The following is a 17,012-nucleotide window of genomic DNA, read 5'->3' as shown; positions in this document are numbered from 1 at the left end:
TAGCATACATCCATTCACCAGTCATCTCTCACTTTCACAGAGAGACAGCCATGGTCATTCTATGTCATCACCATCCATACTTGGTTCTAATGATTTATGTCTTATCATGAAAGTCTCCATGAATGCTTCTTTCCTTTTTTTCCTGCTCTTTATAGATGTGTCAATTATTGCTATCCCACCCAGCTCTATTTCCCCCTTCTCCCTCATGCCTGCTTGAATTCCTTTAACTGATCAAATTCTCCATCAGTTCCAGGATTTATGCTTTGTTGTTTTGTTTTGTTGGGTTTTGGGTTGGTTTTTGTTTGTTTGTTTGTTTGTTTTTAAATTTGCATGTAGACATCCTGCTCAGGAAATCCCTTTCCACTCTTTCATCAGCTTTGGAACTATAATGTTGCTGAGCTGCAGAGGTACTTGAAAAGAACAGGTAAAGAAGAAACAGTTAACATATTAAGTCCAGTGTATCTTTTTCTGATATATTTAATACACAATATACATGAAAACTGATTTGTGTAATAACTGTTACTCATTGCATTTCTTTGTTTATTCTTTTAATCTTTCACCCTCCTGATCCTGCAGTATCACAGTAAAACATAAAACTGAATTAAAAAAAAAAACAAAAAACCAAAAACCAAATGATTCAAAATTGTTGAGAGAGAAATTGAATAGAGAAAATAAAACCAACTATTTGAAATTATCATATGCATTCTTGAAGGGAAGCACATTATGCGCCAATCCTGAGTTCCTGAACAGTCAAGAGGAAGAATTTTGAGCTGATAAAAATGCAAATGTTTACAGATAGGCTTCTTTCCTAAGGGTGGAGTGGAGGATTTCAGGATGAAATGGAAATACTGTTCTGTTACACAAGGTCATTGCTAGGCTGCATGGGTGAATGATACAGGAATTTGGTCATTGTGCCATCTAAGGATGAGTGAGTGGTCTATTGTTTTCCTATCTAGGTGGCTGTTTAGGCTGTTTAGGCAACAGATTGATCTTTTAGAGTGCCTCGAACAATCACAAGGTGTAGCCTCCAGGGCCTGTTAGGAAGGAGCTCAGGGCATCAGCCAGGAGCACGGAAAATAGGAATCTTCTCATGGTGGACTGAAGAGATTCGTCAAACAGTAGTACTGAACTAAGAATGTTAACTGGGAGACGTGTAACTGTACAGAAACATTTGGTTCTGCAAAACCCGTGGAAGCTTAAGACACTCATATCTCCTTGCTCACACAAATATTCTCCTAATTTCTCATGCTTTGTCTGTGCTCTCCACTTCCATCCAATCTAATAAACTGACTGAGTTTGGACAGGATGAGCACTAGCAAAACAGTCAAGAAAACAGTTTCAATAAAGTTAAGATCTATACACAAATTATGAAAAGCCTGTTTTTTCTCTTCTCAGATCAAGCTTATAATGATATTTTGCCAAAAGTCCCCTGGTTAATACAGGATGGTGAGGTGGGCATTTAGATCTGGTCACCTTAATAATTTTTGACCAAATACTGTAATGATCCAAATACTCTAATTCTTACTCTTAGGTTAAAAGTCTCATAGTAAGTAGATTAGATATAGGTAATCTACTTATATTTGCTGTAACACATTTTCAAATGTTTGATGCTTGTGTTGTTAGCATGTTGGTCATGGAATAAGCTGAAGTACTGGCACTGATTCATCAAATCTGGCCTTTCCAAATGGTCTGCAAACCACTCTGAATTTTCCTGAAATGGTACTGTTTCTTCAAAAGTTAAATGAAGGATATCCAGAAATAATCCTTTCTGCATCTTGATTTTGCTTGCTTTATACTGTTGGTGACCTACATTATAGGGAATGTTTTCTGTTAGTCAATTATATGTCCTAATCTTTAGAAACAGCATGAGCACCTCTTTTTCACAAAAAGAAAATAAAATTTTAAAAATCATGAAGCATGTTGGATACTGAGGATTAATTTGGAAAATTTTTAAATCCTCAGGGAGAAGGTTCTGTGGAGATATACGAAATTTCTCCTTATTTCCAGTCAATGTGTTGCATGTTTTTATGCTATCCCTGTGTATCAATGAAGAGGAGCATTAAGCGACTATTCAAGTGTGCCTTGAAAAATGTATCCACTTAGAGAATTCTATCATAAAAGATAATGATGATATGTACCCCTCCCACCTTTGCTTTCTTCCTGTGAAGAAAATAGGACATTATTGACATTTCATAGAAAAAAACTGAAGCACAACCTACCTACCTTCCCTCAAGACAAACAGAAGCAGGTACAGACATGTACCCAAACTGCAGTGCTTTAAACACATCATCTCCTTCTTAGCTGTACCAAAGCTAATTTTATCTGCCCAAGAGCCAGGAGATATGACAGAAATGTGCAGAACACATCTGCCAGTCTTACAAAGCTGTATTGAGAAATGTAGTTTCCAAGTGCCTGGGGAAGGAAGCCTCACTGAGCTACAGCCATAAATGCAGAGGAGGATGCTGAACTGCAAACATAATGCAAGAGCATTTGTTTTATATATGTTCAGATAGTTTTATATTCTCCTTCTGGGAAGAAATGCAAGAAATCTCCTCAACATTAGAGTCTGCAGGATTGCTTACCTCATTATTTTGATTTTTCAATTGACCTCTAGATATGGAGAGGTAAGGTAGTATTTTTAGCAACATTCAAAATGGGCAGGAGCCATTTACTGCTCACAGTCCCTTTTGATTGCTTCTCTTGAGCAAGGAGAAAAATGTAACAGATATTCAGGTAAAAAAGAAAGAGACAATGAACCTCAGGCAAGCCATAATAATAGCGTAGTTAGGATGATTTATTTATTTGCCAGTCCTTGTGGGCTGCTTTGTGCTGACTTCATCCTGTTGCTTTAACCCTCTAGGCTCTGCATCATCTCAGATCTGCGACTGTAGAGCTGCATTAGCTTCTCCATTCATTTCCTTTGCAGCACTAGGATTTGAACGATAACGAAGGTAAATCAGGATATTTATGGCAGGCTCAAAGAACCTGACAGCCTGTGATGCAGCTGGCCAGTCACTCGAGTGAGATGTCCAAGAGAGGAGAGTGGAGGATGTCAAAACGCAGCTCAAAACTCCACACAAATACGTTACAGAATGACATAGTTTATGGATGGGTATTTTTCATTGGGGGGAGGGGGCGGTGGGAGGTCTACTGCATTGGAAGAGAACTGAAATCAGGGTTTTCATTTCCAGTGTAATTCCCAGTCCTGTTATTCACTTCCAGCGTCTCCCCGGACAGCTCACTCGGGCTCACTTGAATGACCCCATTTGTTTTTCTTTCTCCAGTCAAAGAGCCTTCGGCTGGAGACGGGGAAGCGCTGAACACCTGCGGCCCCCACACGTTCCCCGTTCTCCTGAGGGAGCTGTCAGGGTTCCCTGAGAGGCGGACACGCCTGACGGGGGGCTGGATCCGGAGCTCCCTAATCCCCACCGTCGGCAGCGAGCGACACTCTGGTTCCTGCCTCTCCGCACCCGCCAGCGGCCCCACGCAACGGGGACCTCCTGCTGCAGCGCACCCCGGCAGACACAACGGAGCCTCGCCCAGGCTCCACCGTGCTCCCCGCGCCCGCTGCTCAGGAGCCGCCAACGCGGCTCCCACCGGCTGCTCTCGGGAGGGGGAGGCCGTGGGGCGACACCGCGCCTGCCCCGGCGGGCACGGCACGGCGGGCACGGCACTGCACGGCGCCCCCGCGCCCCCTGGGGCAGGGGAGGACTGCGCCCCGGGCGCCCGGCGGTCCCTTAGGGCGCCTCCCCCGACGGCACCGCCCCCGCCCCCGGGACGGCTCCGGCACCAGGCACGGCCCCCGCCCACCGGGGCAATAGACGCGCCCCGGTCCGGACGGTGGCCGCCCTTCCCTCGTGGGACCGCGGCCTCTCCCGCCGCCGGGGGATCTCCGCCCCTTCGCGGCAGCCCGCGTCCCCGCTGGCGGCGGCCCGCGACCCACGGGCGGAGGGACGCGACACGACACCTCGCCTCGCCCCGCCCCCGCCCCGCCCCGCGGGAGCCGCTCGTGGCAAAGTCACCGACCCCCGAAGCCCGCCGGGCTCCATCAAACGCCGCGGCCCCGCCCGCCGACGTCATGGAAACAAGCGCGTCAGCCTCCCGCCCGCCAGTGGCGGCGGCGGCGGCGGGCGGGCAGCGGCGCGGGGCTCCGCCTCCGCGGGCGCCGTGCCTACCGGGGCCCCGCCTCCACCTCCCCCATTGAAGACTCCGCACGTCGAGACCCCCCCCCCCCCTTCCTCGGCCGAGAGAGGGGCCCCGTCACGTGGCCCGCACTCCGCAGGCGGCGAGGACCGGCGGCCGCGGCGCCGGGAGAAGAGGGGGCGACGGGCGCGGGCAAGTGAGTGACCGCGGCGGGCGGGCGGAGGCGGGAGGCGGGCGGATCGCTGCGCCCCGCCCCGCCCCGCCCTGCCCGGTGGCGCCCGGCTCCTGTAGCGGTTGCTCTGCGGCGCAGGGGCTCGGCGGCGCGCTCGGCGCTGCCCGGTGCGTGCGGGGGAAAGGAGGCGGGCGGGCCCCGGGGAGCGGCGGCGGCGACGGTGGGAGCGCCCGCGAGGAGGGCGAATCGCTGATTCCTGCCGGTGAGGCGACGGGGGCGGGGCGGGCGGTCCGCGCCCCCCTTCCTCCCTCCCTCCTTCCCTCCCTCCTTCCTTCTCCTCCCCCGGCTCTCCCCGCGCCGGTGCCCCCTCCCTCCCTCCTTCCCTCCCCAATTCGGTCGCCGCTTCACCCCCCCCGCCCCCTCTCCCGCCCTCCTCGCGCGGCCGCAGGGCGGGGGCGGCGCGGCGGGGCCGGCCGGCCGTGGGCAGGGCGGGGAGCGCGGGGACCTTGTGCGCTCGGCGAGCGAACGAGCGGGCGGCGTCAGGTTTACGGGCGCCTCGTCCTGGCCCCCGACCGGCGGCTGCGTTGGCCCCACGGCGCAGAGGTAAGCGCGGCGGCGGCTCGGGGCGGCTTTCCTCACAGCTGGCCGACCGGGGCGGGCAACAGCGTGGTGGCAGGTGCAGCGTTGCTCCGCTCCCGCCGCGGGGCTGCGAGCCGTCGCCGGGCTCGCTCGGTGGGGCGGCGCGGCCGGAGGGGCTGGATGCCGCGCTCCTGGGCTTTCGCCGGTTCTCCCCGCAGGTAACCGGAGCGTGCACCTGGCCGCCACCGTGCAGCCGGAGCACGGCGTGACCTTGAGGGCAGCGGATGCGGGGCTGAGCCGCCGCGGGAGCGCACCGCCACACCGTCGGGGACCCCGCGGCTGGACACGGCCGGCACGCCACGGCCCTGCAAGCTCCTGGCGGGCGGGCGGGCGCGCTCACGTCGTGGATTAAGGTGGTGCTCAGCCCCGCCGCCCGCCGGGTTAAGTAGCCGGGATTAGCCCGCTGCGGCAGCACGACACCGACATCCCGGGCACTTCGCCGCCCCGCGGGGGCTGGGAGCCCGTCACCCGCGCGGCCTCGGCCGCCCGCTGCGCCCCCAGGGCGGTGTTTTTGGCCACGGTTGAATCGTACGCAGCTTTCCGTCGGAGCGGACGGGCTGGTTTGATTTATCGATGCCTAGCCGGGCTGCTCATCGACCGGCGCGGACGAGGAAGGGATGCGGCACTACTTCGGGTGCCGGGAAAGCGAAGCCCTCGCGGGCGTTTCGCCGCGGCTGAGCCGGTCCCCGCGCGGGGCCGCTCCGCGGTGGGAAGCGCCTCTAACGGCGGTGTCATCCTCGTCCCGGCGGTGCGTGTAACCTTTGGCTGTTGCACCACGTGAGTTCGGGAGCGGACTGGAGCCTCCGCCGGGGATGGCTGGCCAGTGCCGAGTGCGGGAGGCAGCGCTCGCAGTGGGGAGGAGTGGGGTGGGTGTCCACGCCGCCGTCTGCCCTGGCTTCCTGCCGAGCCCCTCGGTCGGTCACTAAAGGCCGAAGTCGGAAGGACTTATGATTTCGAGAGGAAGATCTCATGAAAAGCGGTCTGTTGTCCCCGGGAGAGTTTCCTCTAGAGCGGCCGTGCGAGTGGTGTTCGCCAGGGGCAGGAAGGGGCTCAGCCTGAGCCCGGGGAAGCGTTTAGGAGCGGAGAGCTGTGGTTCAGTCTGTCCCAGGGTTCGCAGCCTGAGGGGCAGTGTATTAGTTCAGCTGTAATAGGCGGCTATGTAGTGCTGTGCACGATCCATACTCCACAAATTCTTTTTTACCTTTGACTTTTTAAACTATTGGGGCTGATGACGAGAGACATGAACAGTAACAAAATTTCGGTTTTTTTTTTCTTTGTCACTTTAAGATCCACATTACAGAAATCCTTAAGTACTTGTTATATATGGTATTTGTACGTTTATAACTTTGGTTGCTGAGGTTTTCTTCTCAAGGTCTGTTGAGAAGGAGCTGGTGACAGTACCTTATGCTGTGTCTGAAACCGACATTCGGAGAATGTTTGCTGGTATCTCGTCTCACTGTGCTTGAGAGGTGACTGGCTAGGTGATTATTCAAATCATGTCCCTTCTTAGAAGTTAAGTTCCAAGCCCACTGTACTTGTGAAATATCTTCATCATTAGTGGCTGGCAATCTTGACTTCCTGGGGAATTAAGTGAGCATGCCTTTGGAAAATTACCGCCTGTAGGAAAGCTGCTGCATCTCTAAAACATTCCTGGGTCCTAATGAATTTGGGTTAAAATCGTGTGTTTTGGTACTTGGAAAGGTGTTGGTTAGATAACTTGCCAATTCCTTGTTTCATGACACTATGTGTTCAGAAGGTGGTAGCTGTAGCTATAGCCAGGGCCATTTTTTTTTTTTCCAGCTGTTTGTTGGCACTTTTCAAGGATTTCTTCCAAACACCACAAATTGTGAATTCCAATAGAAGTAAACGTGTATCTTTAAACTGTTGGCTCTTCTGGCAGGAATAGCTTCCAATGTACTAGGGCTTTAATACTTATGGCATAATGAATGGAAACTCTTGGTGTCAGTGGAAAAAGTGGTCACTGAATTCAGTGAGGAAAAAAACTCATACACTTCCATGTGAAATTTTCGGTCTGGAAGAGCATCATTGTGTGGTTCGGTTTATTGCTGCTCCTACTGATGATTATGGTAACTGACCCAGGCTGAGTTAGCTGAAGGAAATGTGAATCCTGTGTTGTGTACAGATACTTGCAGGTTTTCCCAATCAATGTTCCTATGTCAGTGCTAAATTGCAACATTATTACTTCTGTCCACTCAAAGAAAAACGCATGGAAAGCCATGTGGATCGCTCAAATGATACAAGTCAAAACTAATTTTAAAGGGAATTGTGGATGTACTATTTGTAAGCACACATACTGTTACTGTTGCATATGAAGCAAATGGTTTTGGGAATTTAAAGCAGAAAACAAGACTTCTGTCACATTAGCATTGAGTAAACCGTGCATCGGTTTCTTATACAAAATTGCATTACCTACAGATAATGGTACAAGGAAAGGATCCCTATTCACGTAACGCATATTCTGCTAATAATCTGGGGGTAATCCTGCAAATTGAAATCCACTGTAGTCTAAAGGAAGAGTCTCTTTTAGAGAGTCGCTCTTTTGTGGACCACAAAATATAGAGAACTTCTGTCAGCTGTTAAAATTGCAAACATCTAAACTGTTGTGGAAAGCTTAAAAGGAAATTCAGAGACTTGAAAGTGTCCTGTAGCAGAGGCACAAAGGTCTAGTAATTACTTCTATTATCTTTATTTTTAGCTGTTTGAATTTATTTGGAAAGAAGAATGTAATAAATGGGAGGTAATCATGAGATGACACTAAGAAGGAAGAGACATAGGCTGGATCTGCTAAAGCCACCTCAAAAACAGATGCTTTGGCAGAACTAACTTCACCAACATTTAAGATTTTAGAGCTGAGAACTTACTATTAATTGTCAAGTTCAAAATGAATGTGGCAAAACAATAACATGCCATAGCAAGAAAGTCTCCCTTGACATGAGGGTAGACAAGATAACCTAAAGTATCTTCTAACTCGAATTTCTTCCATTAAGGTAGACTAAATATTAATGGCATTCTTTACCACTGAAATGTGACCTCACTAATGTCTTTCAGTGTTTGAACTCTTTATTTTTATATAAGTTTTTTTCTGTTTTTAAAGAGAAAATAATACTAGTGCAAAAAGGGATTCACATTTTATTTAAAGGTGAAGTCAGGTTTCAGTTAGCAAAATTTAATGCAGAATAGTGAACAGCTATGATTAGTCCTGGGCATTTAAAAGTAAATATCTTTTGACAAATAAGGAAGACTGCTTGAATCTATAAGAGATCTGTGTTATAGAAATTCATGCTTACTTTATTACAAAAGGATCAATAAAATTGCAGTAATAGTCTTAAATTTGTATTCTCTAGTATTCTCTAGTTGACTTAAGTAATAATAAGACTTGTTAAAAGTTGCAGTTCGGGAGATAAGGATCTTTCTCTATAGAGTATTTTAATTAAAAAGTAGATAACATCTAGGAATTGCAGAATTGTGTCTAAAAAGCTAGGATTAGCTCTGCCTACTGGCTTTCTAGAGTGTGTGCAACAGTCTCAAGCTGGTTTTTTTTTGGCTTTTTCATTCAAACCTGTAAAATTTTCTCTGAAGACATTTTTGTTTCTTGCAAAGTTTAACAGATCAAAGAACAAGGGAGGCAGGAAGGATGAGGTGATACTGTTGCTGGTTTGAAAAAAAAAAAAAAGTGACCCTATGATACTTTATGTAGAGGATGGGTATTTCTCACTAGCATTAAGATTTACTAATTTATTCAAAATAGCTTGCTGTTATAAAGATTGGATTCCACCTCTTTTCAATACCTAATGTTAGTGGTCTCCTAACTTAGGTTCAGTTAGCTGAAAATACCATGTTCATTAATTGAACAGCAGATAAAAAAAGTAAGATTTTTTTTTATTCATGAAGCCCTCCAAACATCTCTTAATGCATGTGAAAAATAAAAATGTGTTCAGCAGTTTCACACAGAAGATGTAAGTAATGATAATGAGCAGTATAGAAGGAAGATTTCCAGGAGGTGACATGTATAATGAAATCAACAGGCAAAATATTAGACTAACCCATCTTGGAACAGTTGCACTTACTCAGACAGAATGTAATTTCTACACAGACACATGGTACTGTCCAGTTTGTCTTTTATTTTTAAATTATTAGGCTTTCAAATACAGTTAATTAAAATGAATTTCTAGTTTTCATGACAGATTTCACTTGATGTGAGCAGGATCTTTGAAGGAGCTGTCTGTTCAAGCTATTGGTATTCCAGTAAATGTTATGAAAATTATTTCTGCTGCCACTTATAAATCTTACTCTAACTGACAGATGACAGCAGGAGGTGTTATTAGTTTAATTTTGGTGAATTGCAAAGTAGATATGAGGCTTTCTCCATTGGTATTTCAAAGGTCTTGTGGGAGAAGAAATCTAAGGAAAATGTAGGAGGCATTTAAAAATAAATCAGAAATCGCTTTAAAAATAAATATTACTTATTTTTTTGTCCAGTAAGACATAATATGTAATTGCTGTTACAAAGTAGACAAATAGCATCTGCCTTGCCTTTGAAGGGGAATGGACTGAGAAAGATAATATATTCTTCCTTTCTGGTGTTTGCAACTGCACTGTTCGGTTAAAGAGTGCATCGATCCATTTTGAGGATGACATTTGATAAACTAGTGCTGGCCATTAAGTCTGGTGGGTTCTGCCACTTACAGCATGACCAGTCTCAGCACTGGCAGTAGGTAGCCCTAGCTTCTTGCTGGCTATATTCTGATGCTGCTTTGTAGATGAGAGTTAGGTAATTTTCTGGATGGGTTCCTATTTGCAGTGGACTTCAGTGGTTTGCATGTCTCATTTTTCTTAATATTGTGTATGAGCACAGGAAACACCATGTTCTTAAAACACACTTCTTGGAGCCTATCACTTGTAATCTGCTACCCTTACTTGTGCCCTTATATTCACAGAAAGATAAGGTAGCAGCGGGGAAAACAACACTATTGGTTTCTCACCACTTGGTGTACAGTGTCTGGTCCTGTACAGAGGAGGCCCAGGATGTACCATGCTCAGCACAGTTGATAGCAACAAACCCCAAGTCAAGGCAGGAAAGATGATTCAGCCTGCTCTGCTTTAAGCAACTATCTAACTTCTGGGACGCACCCCAAGGGTTACAGTGCTGTGCTCTTTTCCTGCTTACGTCATCATTAAAACTTAAACTTTCATATTAATTTTAAGATTTTTAATCAAAGATGAAATTAATCACCTTTACATTACATACACCAGTGAAAGAAACACAAGTGGTCTTCGGTGGAGTGTTACAGATGTGCCCTTATATAGAAATCACATAACTTTTTCTGCACTTGTTATTTGACCAGTGACTTGTGGCTTGTCTGCATGGCTCTTTCAGGATTGCCCCTGTGTCTCTGCAAATACAAGGATGTGTTGCTTGTGGTGTATATTTTGGCTTCTGTCTAGATTTTAAATAAAACAATTGGTGACTCCATATGGGGATAGGAGGAAGAGTCACTAGCTGTGTTTGGTGGAGCTTTTCCACTGTAGAAAGAAATAACCATAGTGTTATGGCCTTTATTTCAATAAGGAACTTAGGCCACTAGCAATAAAGAAGTCTTGTTGCTGCAACACACTTTTTTAAAACACTATTATAGAGTGTTCTAAAAAGTTGAAGGTGGTCACTGTGACTCTCCAAAAGCTTGGAAAACATTTGGTTTTGTATGGAAGGTGTTTCAAGACATAGGAATCATTTAAGTCCCTATCAAAATATGTGTTAGTCACTTCTGTTAATATGTTTGATGCTTTTTTAATATTCCAAAGTTTTATCAGACTCTTATGATGGCCTTCTGAAGCTGCTGGTTGATCAGCATAACCCAAGAGGCTGGGGACAGAGCGAGGATAATTTGTAATTGCCTATTTGGCTTGTCACTGTGAGTGCAAAGTTTCATGGGCTGGCTGAAGTGACCTCATGGCTACTTTCATTTCTGTCTTAGGCTAACTGCAATAATTCCCCCCTCTTTTGTGTTAGCTCTGCCACTTTGAGTCTACTCAGTGCATCACTAGATGGTTTGTTACACAATCTTTGTGCACAAACTGGTTTCTTCAAGGTGAGAAGCGAGGCTCACATGAGGAAAGCAACATGAGTCTTTGGATTGGTGGTTGGGAATGCTCCTCCTTGTGCAGTAGTCATGTGAAACCATTCCCTGGAGAGTATTAACCTTTTCATATGGGAGAACTTGAAGTTATTGTATTGACAGTAGATGGGAGAGTGGTTTGAGCGCCAGTTTTTAACTGGCACTCAACTAAACTTTTATGGTGTTCCATAAAAGTATATTTGGGTTTAAACACAAGAATTATATGCCTAGGTGGTTTCTGATACTACAGTGGAGTAAAAGAAATTTTGTTTTTGTTGAGCATCCAGACTTGCTTTCTGATGTTTTTACATAGCGAAGACTGAGTAGATAGTAACAATAAATGGGTAGAAAAGATGGCAGGTATGGTTAGGCCTTAAACTGTTTAAGAAAGGGTGGTATTTTTGAATCTCTTCTGATTATTTATATGGAGCAGATAGTAGATCAGGATCTTAATATGCATATTGAACAGGAATTTTTTCACTTCCATCCAGGTGCTACTGCTATCAGTATTGATATTGCACTTCAACTTGCTTTATGTTGCTTGGATCTGCAAGTTTTTCTTCGCTTGGGAATGAAGCTGGTGCACAGCTTCATGAAGCCTATGGAACATAGTGCAAATCAATACTTAAATTAGAGTAGTGTCTACCAGCCTCATTCAGTTGAGGTTGTATGAAACATGAAATTATTTAAACCGGTTGTCAGGGGTCTGTGCCAGATGGCTTTCAAATATGCATAGTTGAGACTGGCAGCTGGAGAGAGTAGGGAAGGTGCTTTACCACTGCTAGCACAACTGCTTTACTTCTGCTTTATTAATAACACAAATCATTACAGTTTGTGTTCACCTACTTCTGCTCTGAAATCTGCACAGTTAACATTGACAGTGATTTTTCTTATTCTGCAATGAGTTTGCTTTGCATATGAAACATCTGGACATCTTCACAGAGTCTGCTTTCAGATGCATTTTGATAATAGGTGGATCTTGTTGTGGTGACCGCAGATCTAAGGATTTGTTCCTAAAGTAGAGCTGTATTTCTTAAGTGAGTTAAAAGAGATTTGGGAATAAAGGACTAAATTGTCTGGGATTTGAGAAAGGCATGGTCTCTTTCGCTGGATTTGTGTGTATGTGTGTTGTTTACTGGTAGTGGAGGCACTAACTTAGTGGAGTTATCCTTCATGTAGTTATTCACTCTGCAATGCATACCAGGTTATGGGAGCCTTTTGAAAGAACTTTGGTACAAACACACATCCAAAATTAGATGCCAGCATATAAAGCAGTGTTACATGCTAAGTCTTGCCTGTGAGTGAATAATTTGTGTATGGCTTTCTTTTTTTCTTGTTGATCCTTGTGTTGCCAGGCACTGGACAGCAGCTCCTCAAACCATATTAGCAAAATGATTTAGAAAAAGTTGTCTTGGTTGTGAGAAGTCTGACACTCTAAAGCTGTGTTGTGCTACCTTCTAACACAGGAAATTGGTTTACCAGATGGAAAAATACACGGGATGTATGCTTGAGAGGAGTACTTAATATTTTTTGGGAAGATAGCTGTAACATTATTAACAGATTAACCTCTCATTCCAAAACTGCAGCACTGAATTTGCATAGGCTCAAAGCTTTATATTTATCTTCTATTGATAGTCAAATCTAAGTCCACAAAAATTCTTATGGAGGATGAGGTTGTGTATATGACCCTGGACAAAATACTTTGAACTGGACAAAGTTAATACATGTTACTTTGAGGCAGCGATTGTAAATTTCAGCAATTGTAAAACAGGCCAATTTCAAGCTCCTCATGAGGAGCTGCCCAAGGTCTCTCCTGAGCATTACTGAGCTGACAAAGTAAAAACACTTCTGATGGGCTTTCCCCTTCACTGTCACAGTTGGCAGTAGCTGAAAATGGTGACGTGGTTTTAGGGCTACTGCATGGCCTAGATTCCTGGAGTGAGGGTGAACAGGAGAGCTGAGGCTGGCTGGCACCTGTACCCTACCATGGGGATGAGGATGCCTGTAGGAAAGGTCTTGGCCACCCTGCAGGACGGGGAGCCTGAGCCAGCTGCAAGGCTTTCCTGTACTGGCAAGGACTGGCCCATGCTGGGCAGCATGAGCAAGAGTGTGACCAGTGAGTTTTGCCTTTAGTCATGCTTGTGAGGCCACATCCAAAAATGGTGCCTTGTTTTGCACCTCTCCTGGCAGTCGATGAGGGGCTGTCCTGCAGTATGTGGAGGGAAGTAGAGTGACGTGGCTTTGTTTGACCTGGAAGGGGGAAGGCTAAAGAGGGACCCTGGTGATGGTCTGTAGTGGGGCCTTGCAGGAAAGGTGCAGCTAGGATTGTCTTTTTCCCAGGATGAGCGTGGGGGTGTGGAGAAGAGCTTCCATGATTGACTTGAGCTGGTGAGGCCTGTGCTGGCTGGAAGGGGCAGTCCCTGTCACTGTGTGACCTTCAGGAGGAACCGCTGGTGTTGCTGCTGTCTTGCTTGTCACCGGTTCTCTTCTAGGGCTGTCCCCTGACCTTGAGGTCAGGTGAGTGGCGGTGCTGGCGCAGGGCTGTACCTTCTGGCAGTAGCACAGGCTTGGGTATTCCTAAACTAACTGTGAAGCCACATCCTTCCTCCGGCTCTGACATGGTAGTGCAGCTGCTTGATATGTGAGTTCAGCCCAGCCGACTGTGCTTAACTTTGGCAGAGCAATCCTGGCCACTTACATAAGCGTCTTAAAAAACTGAAACTAGTCACTCTGGGCTGCTTCTGTTGCTGAAGCGACGCAAGCGCATCTAAGATGAGATGCATGTGACTATTTTAGATCATGTCCTAGGTGGCTAAATTTAATATTTTGATATATGTTTTAATTTAACCATTGCCTATTTACAAAAAGTGCCTGAAGTGCCTACCTTTGAGGTAGGTGTTCCCGTTTGGTCAGGTAAATCTTGTGTATGATGGAAGGAATGTAAAGTTTTAACTCACAAAATGCACACAGGCTTCAGAACTGGAGATAGACCCTTCAGGTGGTGAAAACAGGTGATGGGGAAGAGCACAATTTCAACACCGACTTTTAATAAAGCTCTTGCATCTGCTGCATGCTATTACCAATTATTGAAGTACTAAATCATGGGGAGTGATTAATACTAGAATCAGTAGTTGTTCAGCTGTGTACTAAATGGAAGGGTTTCAGGTTAAAAACTGAGATAACGACAAGCCTCTGTCGATCCTTAAAGGCAGTTGTAGTAATTCTAAAGTATAAAATTCTGTGGAATTTGCTGTAGAAACTTCACCAAGAGGAAGGATGCTCATGTTTCAAGGGGCTTTTCAGCCCTTTCCTCCACACCCTACTTACTTTATATAAACGGATCATGTATCTTAACTTGCTGATTAGAACCCTAATGTCAGCCTCTCATATGTGAAGTGTGTTATAAACATAGTTAGTTGGGAGCTTAGCAAGGCTCTAGTTGCCGGATGAATTAGAATTTGTGTTATATTTCCTGCGAGTATGGTTTCATATTTGCTTCACCCAAGCAGGTTCAGTGTAGTTTTGTGCCTTGTTTGGAGTTGGCACTGGCATTGGATTATCTGTGGTGAATCTGGTTAGATAACCATTCTGCTGGAAAAAAAAATAATTTTTAGTATCTGTATAAGACTTCGTGTACCTGCAGGAACTTCACTGTTGTCACAAGAGACTGCAATAACTTGGGGAAGTAAGGAATGATCAGAGTGGTTGGTATGCATCCTGACACTTGAACACACCATGTTTGTGATGGAAGAAGCATGGCTTTCCTTGCTGTAATTGCTCTGCATAAAAAGTATTGAGCAGCCTAGCTGGAGTCCTGGGAACCACCCAGGCACAGCACACAAATAGAGAACACTGCAGGAGCTCTGAATTTCAACAGCAAAACTGTGAGGTGGCTTTGTTGCATGATAGAGGTAAAACTTTTTAATCAGCTATAAAATATCATGTAAGCTCTGTAAGATGGGAACCAGTTCAGCCCACTCTGACTTACTAATTTTGTGAATCTGCCAAGTGAAAATGAAGCTGAGGAGTGAACACCACTTTCTTGTAGATGAGGAGAAGAAACAGCCATCTGATTTGCTGAAGGGTGGTTCTTCTATTTTTAAAACCTGAAACAAGTGAAGGCTAAATTATGTAGCTACAGGCACATTCTTCTTCGGTAGATAGTAATCAAAATCTAATGATTAAAGCTGTCAAAGCTTTTTAAAGTTCATGTGAAGTTTAAGATGATGGAAATTTATCTTTGGGAGGGGAGTGTTTTGCTGTTCTGGAAGAGGAAACTTTAAGACAAAGGCATTTATTGCACTTGTATGAGTTTCTCATATGCAGACTTCTAAATAGTGAAACTTAGAAATAACCACCCAAAAAACTATTTTATGAATGCTTAAGATTGGAAAGAATTTTATATTAGCTTAACCTCATATCAGCAAGTTAAGAAATGTGAACTTTATTTAAGAAAAAAAAAAAAATCCAGTCAATTTTGTAGACTAAAAAATGTGGGTATCTGTTTGTGGAGTTTTTTGCCAGGAAGGCATGTTGTCTCATACCTCATACCAAGGTATGCTGGCCTAGAGTTTTGGGTTTGCATCTATGAGATGATGGCAACAAGCTATCAAACTGTCTGCTCAAAGCCTATTTCTGTTTCCAAAAGTGTTTCCACAGCCACCACTGTGTCAACACCATTCAGTCATAATTGTCAACTCGAAAGCAGATTGATCAATGGAAATGCTAAATAAAGCAGCAGGACTCTTGCCTCAAAGGCTGTGCAAAACCAGATTTGCCAAGAGGTGTGTGCATCTGTGAATATCAGCAGAAAGGTTCACTGTTTGTTACCTTCTAGTCCAACACTGCTATGTGCCTTCAGGGCTCCTTTGCTTGAGGCTGTCTTGAATTCTGAGTCTTTCAGCTTGTCTTCCAATTGAAGTTGTTTTCTAAGAAATGCACAACCAAAAGGGTTTATTTTTTCAGAAACTGAGAAACAGTGGAATCCATAGGAATAAAAACTTGAATTACAGCTATATGACAGTTTTGGTTGTTGAGTTTTTTGGATGCTTTTTTTTCTTTTTTAAATGCATTTGAAGCATCAGACATTATGGTACTTGTTAATACTGTTAGAATTGCTCCTGCCATTCATCAGAGATGAGACTTTTAAGATGTGACAGCTGGTTGAAGATCAGAAACAAAACACCAAGTCTACTGCCCAGTGACATACATGTCTATGAAAGACTGAGGAAGTTCTTGGCCTGCATTAAACGAAGTGCATTAGATTTGCAGGCATAGCTCTTTTAGTGCTTTCTTACAAGGTATCTTTTTCACGGCTGATAAGTAAAATGATGTCTGTACTCCCTCTGCTGGCTCTGCATAAGTAGCTTTCATGAGCTTAAATAGCTGAGTAGCACCTCTTACAAAAATGCCTATGTGTAATTCTGAGTTAAGAACAGTTTAATGAATAGAAGAGGGATTTTCCTGAAAAATGGGTCAACAAATAGTTGCTGAAAGCCAATCAGGTGTCTCAGATGCTATCTCCTGCTATAATGGTAAACACTGGTGTTGTATATACCTTTGTAATTGTAGTCTGATCTGTTTTTGTGTATCAACAATTGGATGGGGCTATCCATTAAAATACTTGTACATCTAGTTATACATCTAAGCTCCACTTTTATAGGTATTCTGTTCTATATGTACATGAAGAGCTATGATTAGAAGCCTCACATTGGGAAATAAAAGTTATCTACTTCCATAAATTAGAGTGCCATATACCTTTATTTGCTTATTCTGAGACTACTTGTTTCTTTCTATGTGAAGAGATATTCAATACAAAAATTCTCAGCCAGAATGGAAGATGTTTAGGCTTGAATGAAGTCTTGGTATATATATATAGGTGTTATGAACATAATCAAAACAATTGCCCTTGAAAGTCAATA

At 44.8% G+C, this 17,012-nt stretch overlaps 2 protein-coding genes across 5 annotated transcripts in view; one reads left to right on the top strand and one right to left on the bottom strand.

The window, feature by feature from the left end:
• Positions 1-4,076: 4,076 nt before the first annotated feature.
• Positions 4,077-5,689, bottom strand: LOC128807231 (translation initiation factor IF-2-like). Its single transcript, XM_053977428.1, has 2 exons — positions 5,584-5,689; positions 4,077-5,443 (listed from the first exon to the last, which is right to left on the bottom strand). Exons 1-2 carry the CDS (start codon positions 5,687-5,689, stop codon positions 4,077-4,079), a joined length of 1,473 nt encoding a protein of 490 aa, XP_053833403.1.
• Positions 4,517-17,012, top strand: part of ATP2B1 (ATPase plasma membrane Ca2+ transporting 1) — a 61,089-nt gene continuing 48,593 nt past the window's right edge. For 2 of the 4 annotated variants that reach the window (XM_053977801.1, XM_053977799.1), the window contains exon 1: positions 4,869-4,918. The gene's annotated coding sequence lies outside the window, so the exon portion shown is untranslated. Of the gene's footprint in view, positions 4,578-4,853; positions 4,919-17,012 lie in introns of those variants that run through there. The other 2 variants (XM_053977800.1, XM_053977802.1) reach the window with 2 other exon arrangements.

This window comes from Vidua macroura, chromosome 5 (genome assembly GCF_024509145.1).
Source record: "Vidua macroura isolate BioBank_ID:100142 chromosome 5, ASM2450914v1, whole genome shotgun sequence".
Taxonomy (NCBI): domain Eukaryota; kingdom Metazoa; phylum Chordata; class Aves; order Passeriformes; family Viduidae; genus Vidua; species Vidua macroura.
This window is presented reverse-complemented; position numbering and strand designations above follow the sequence as displayed.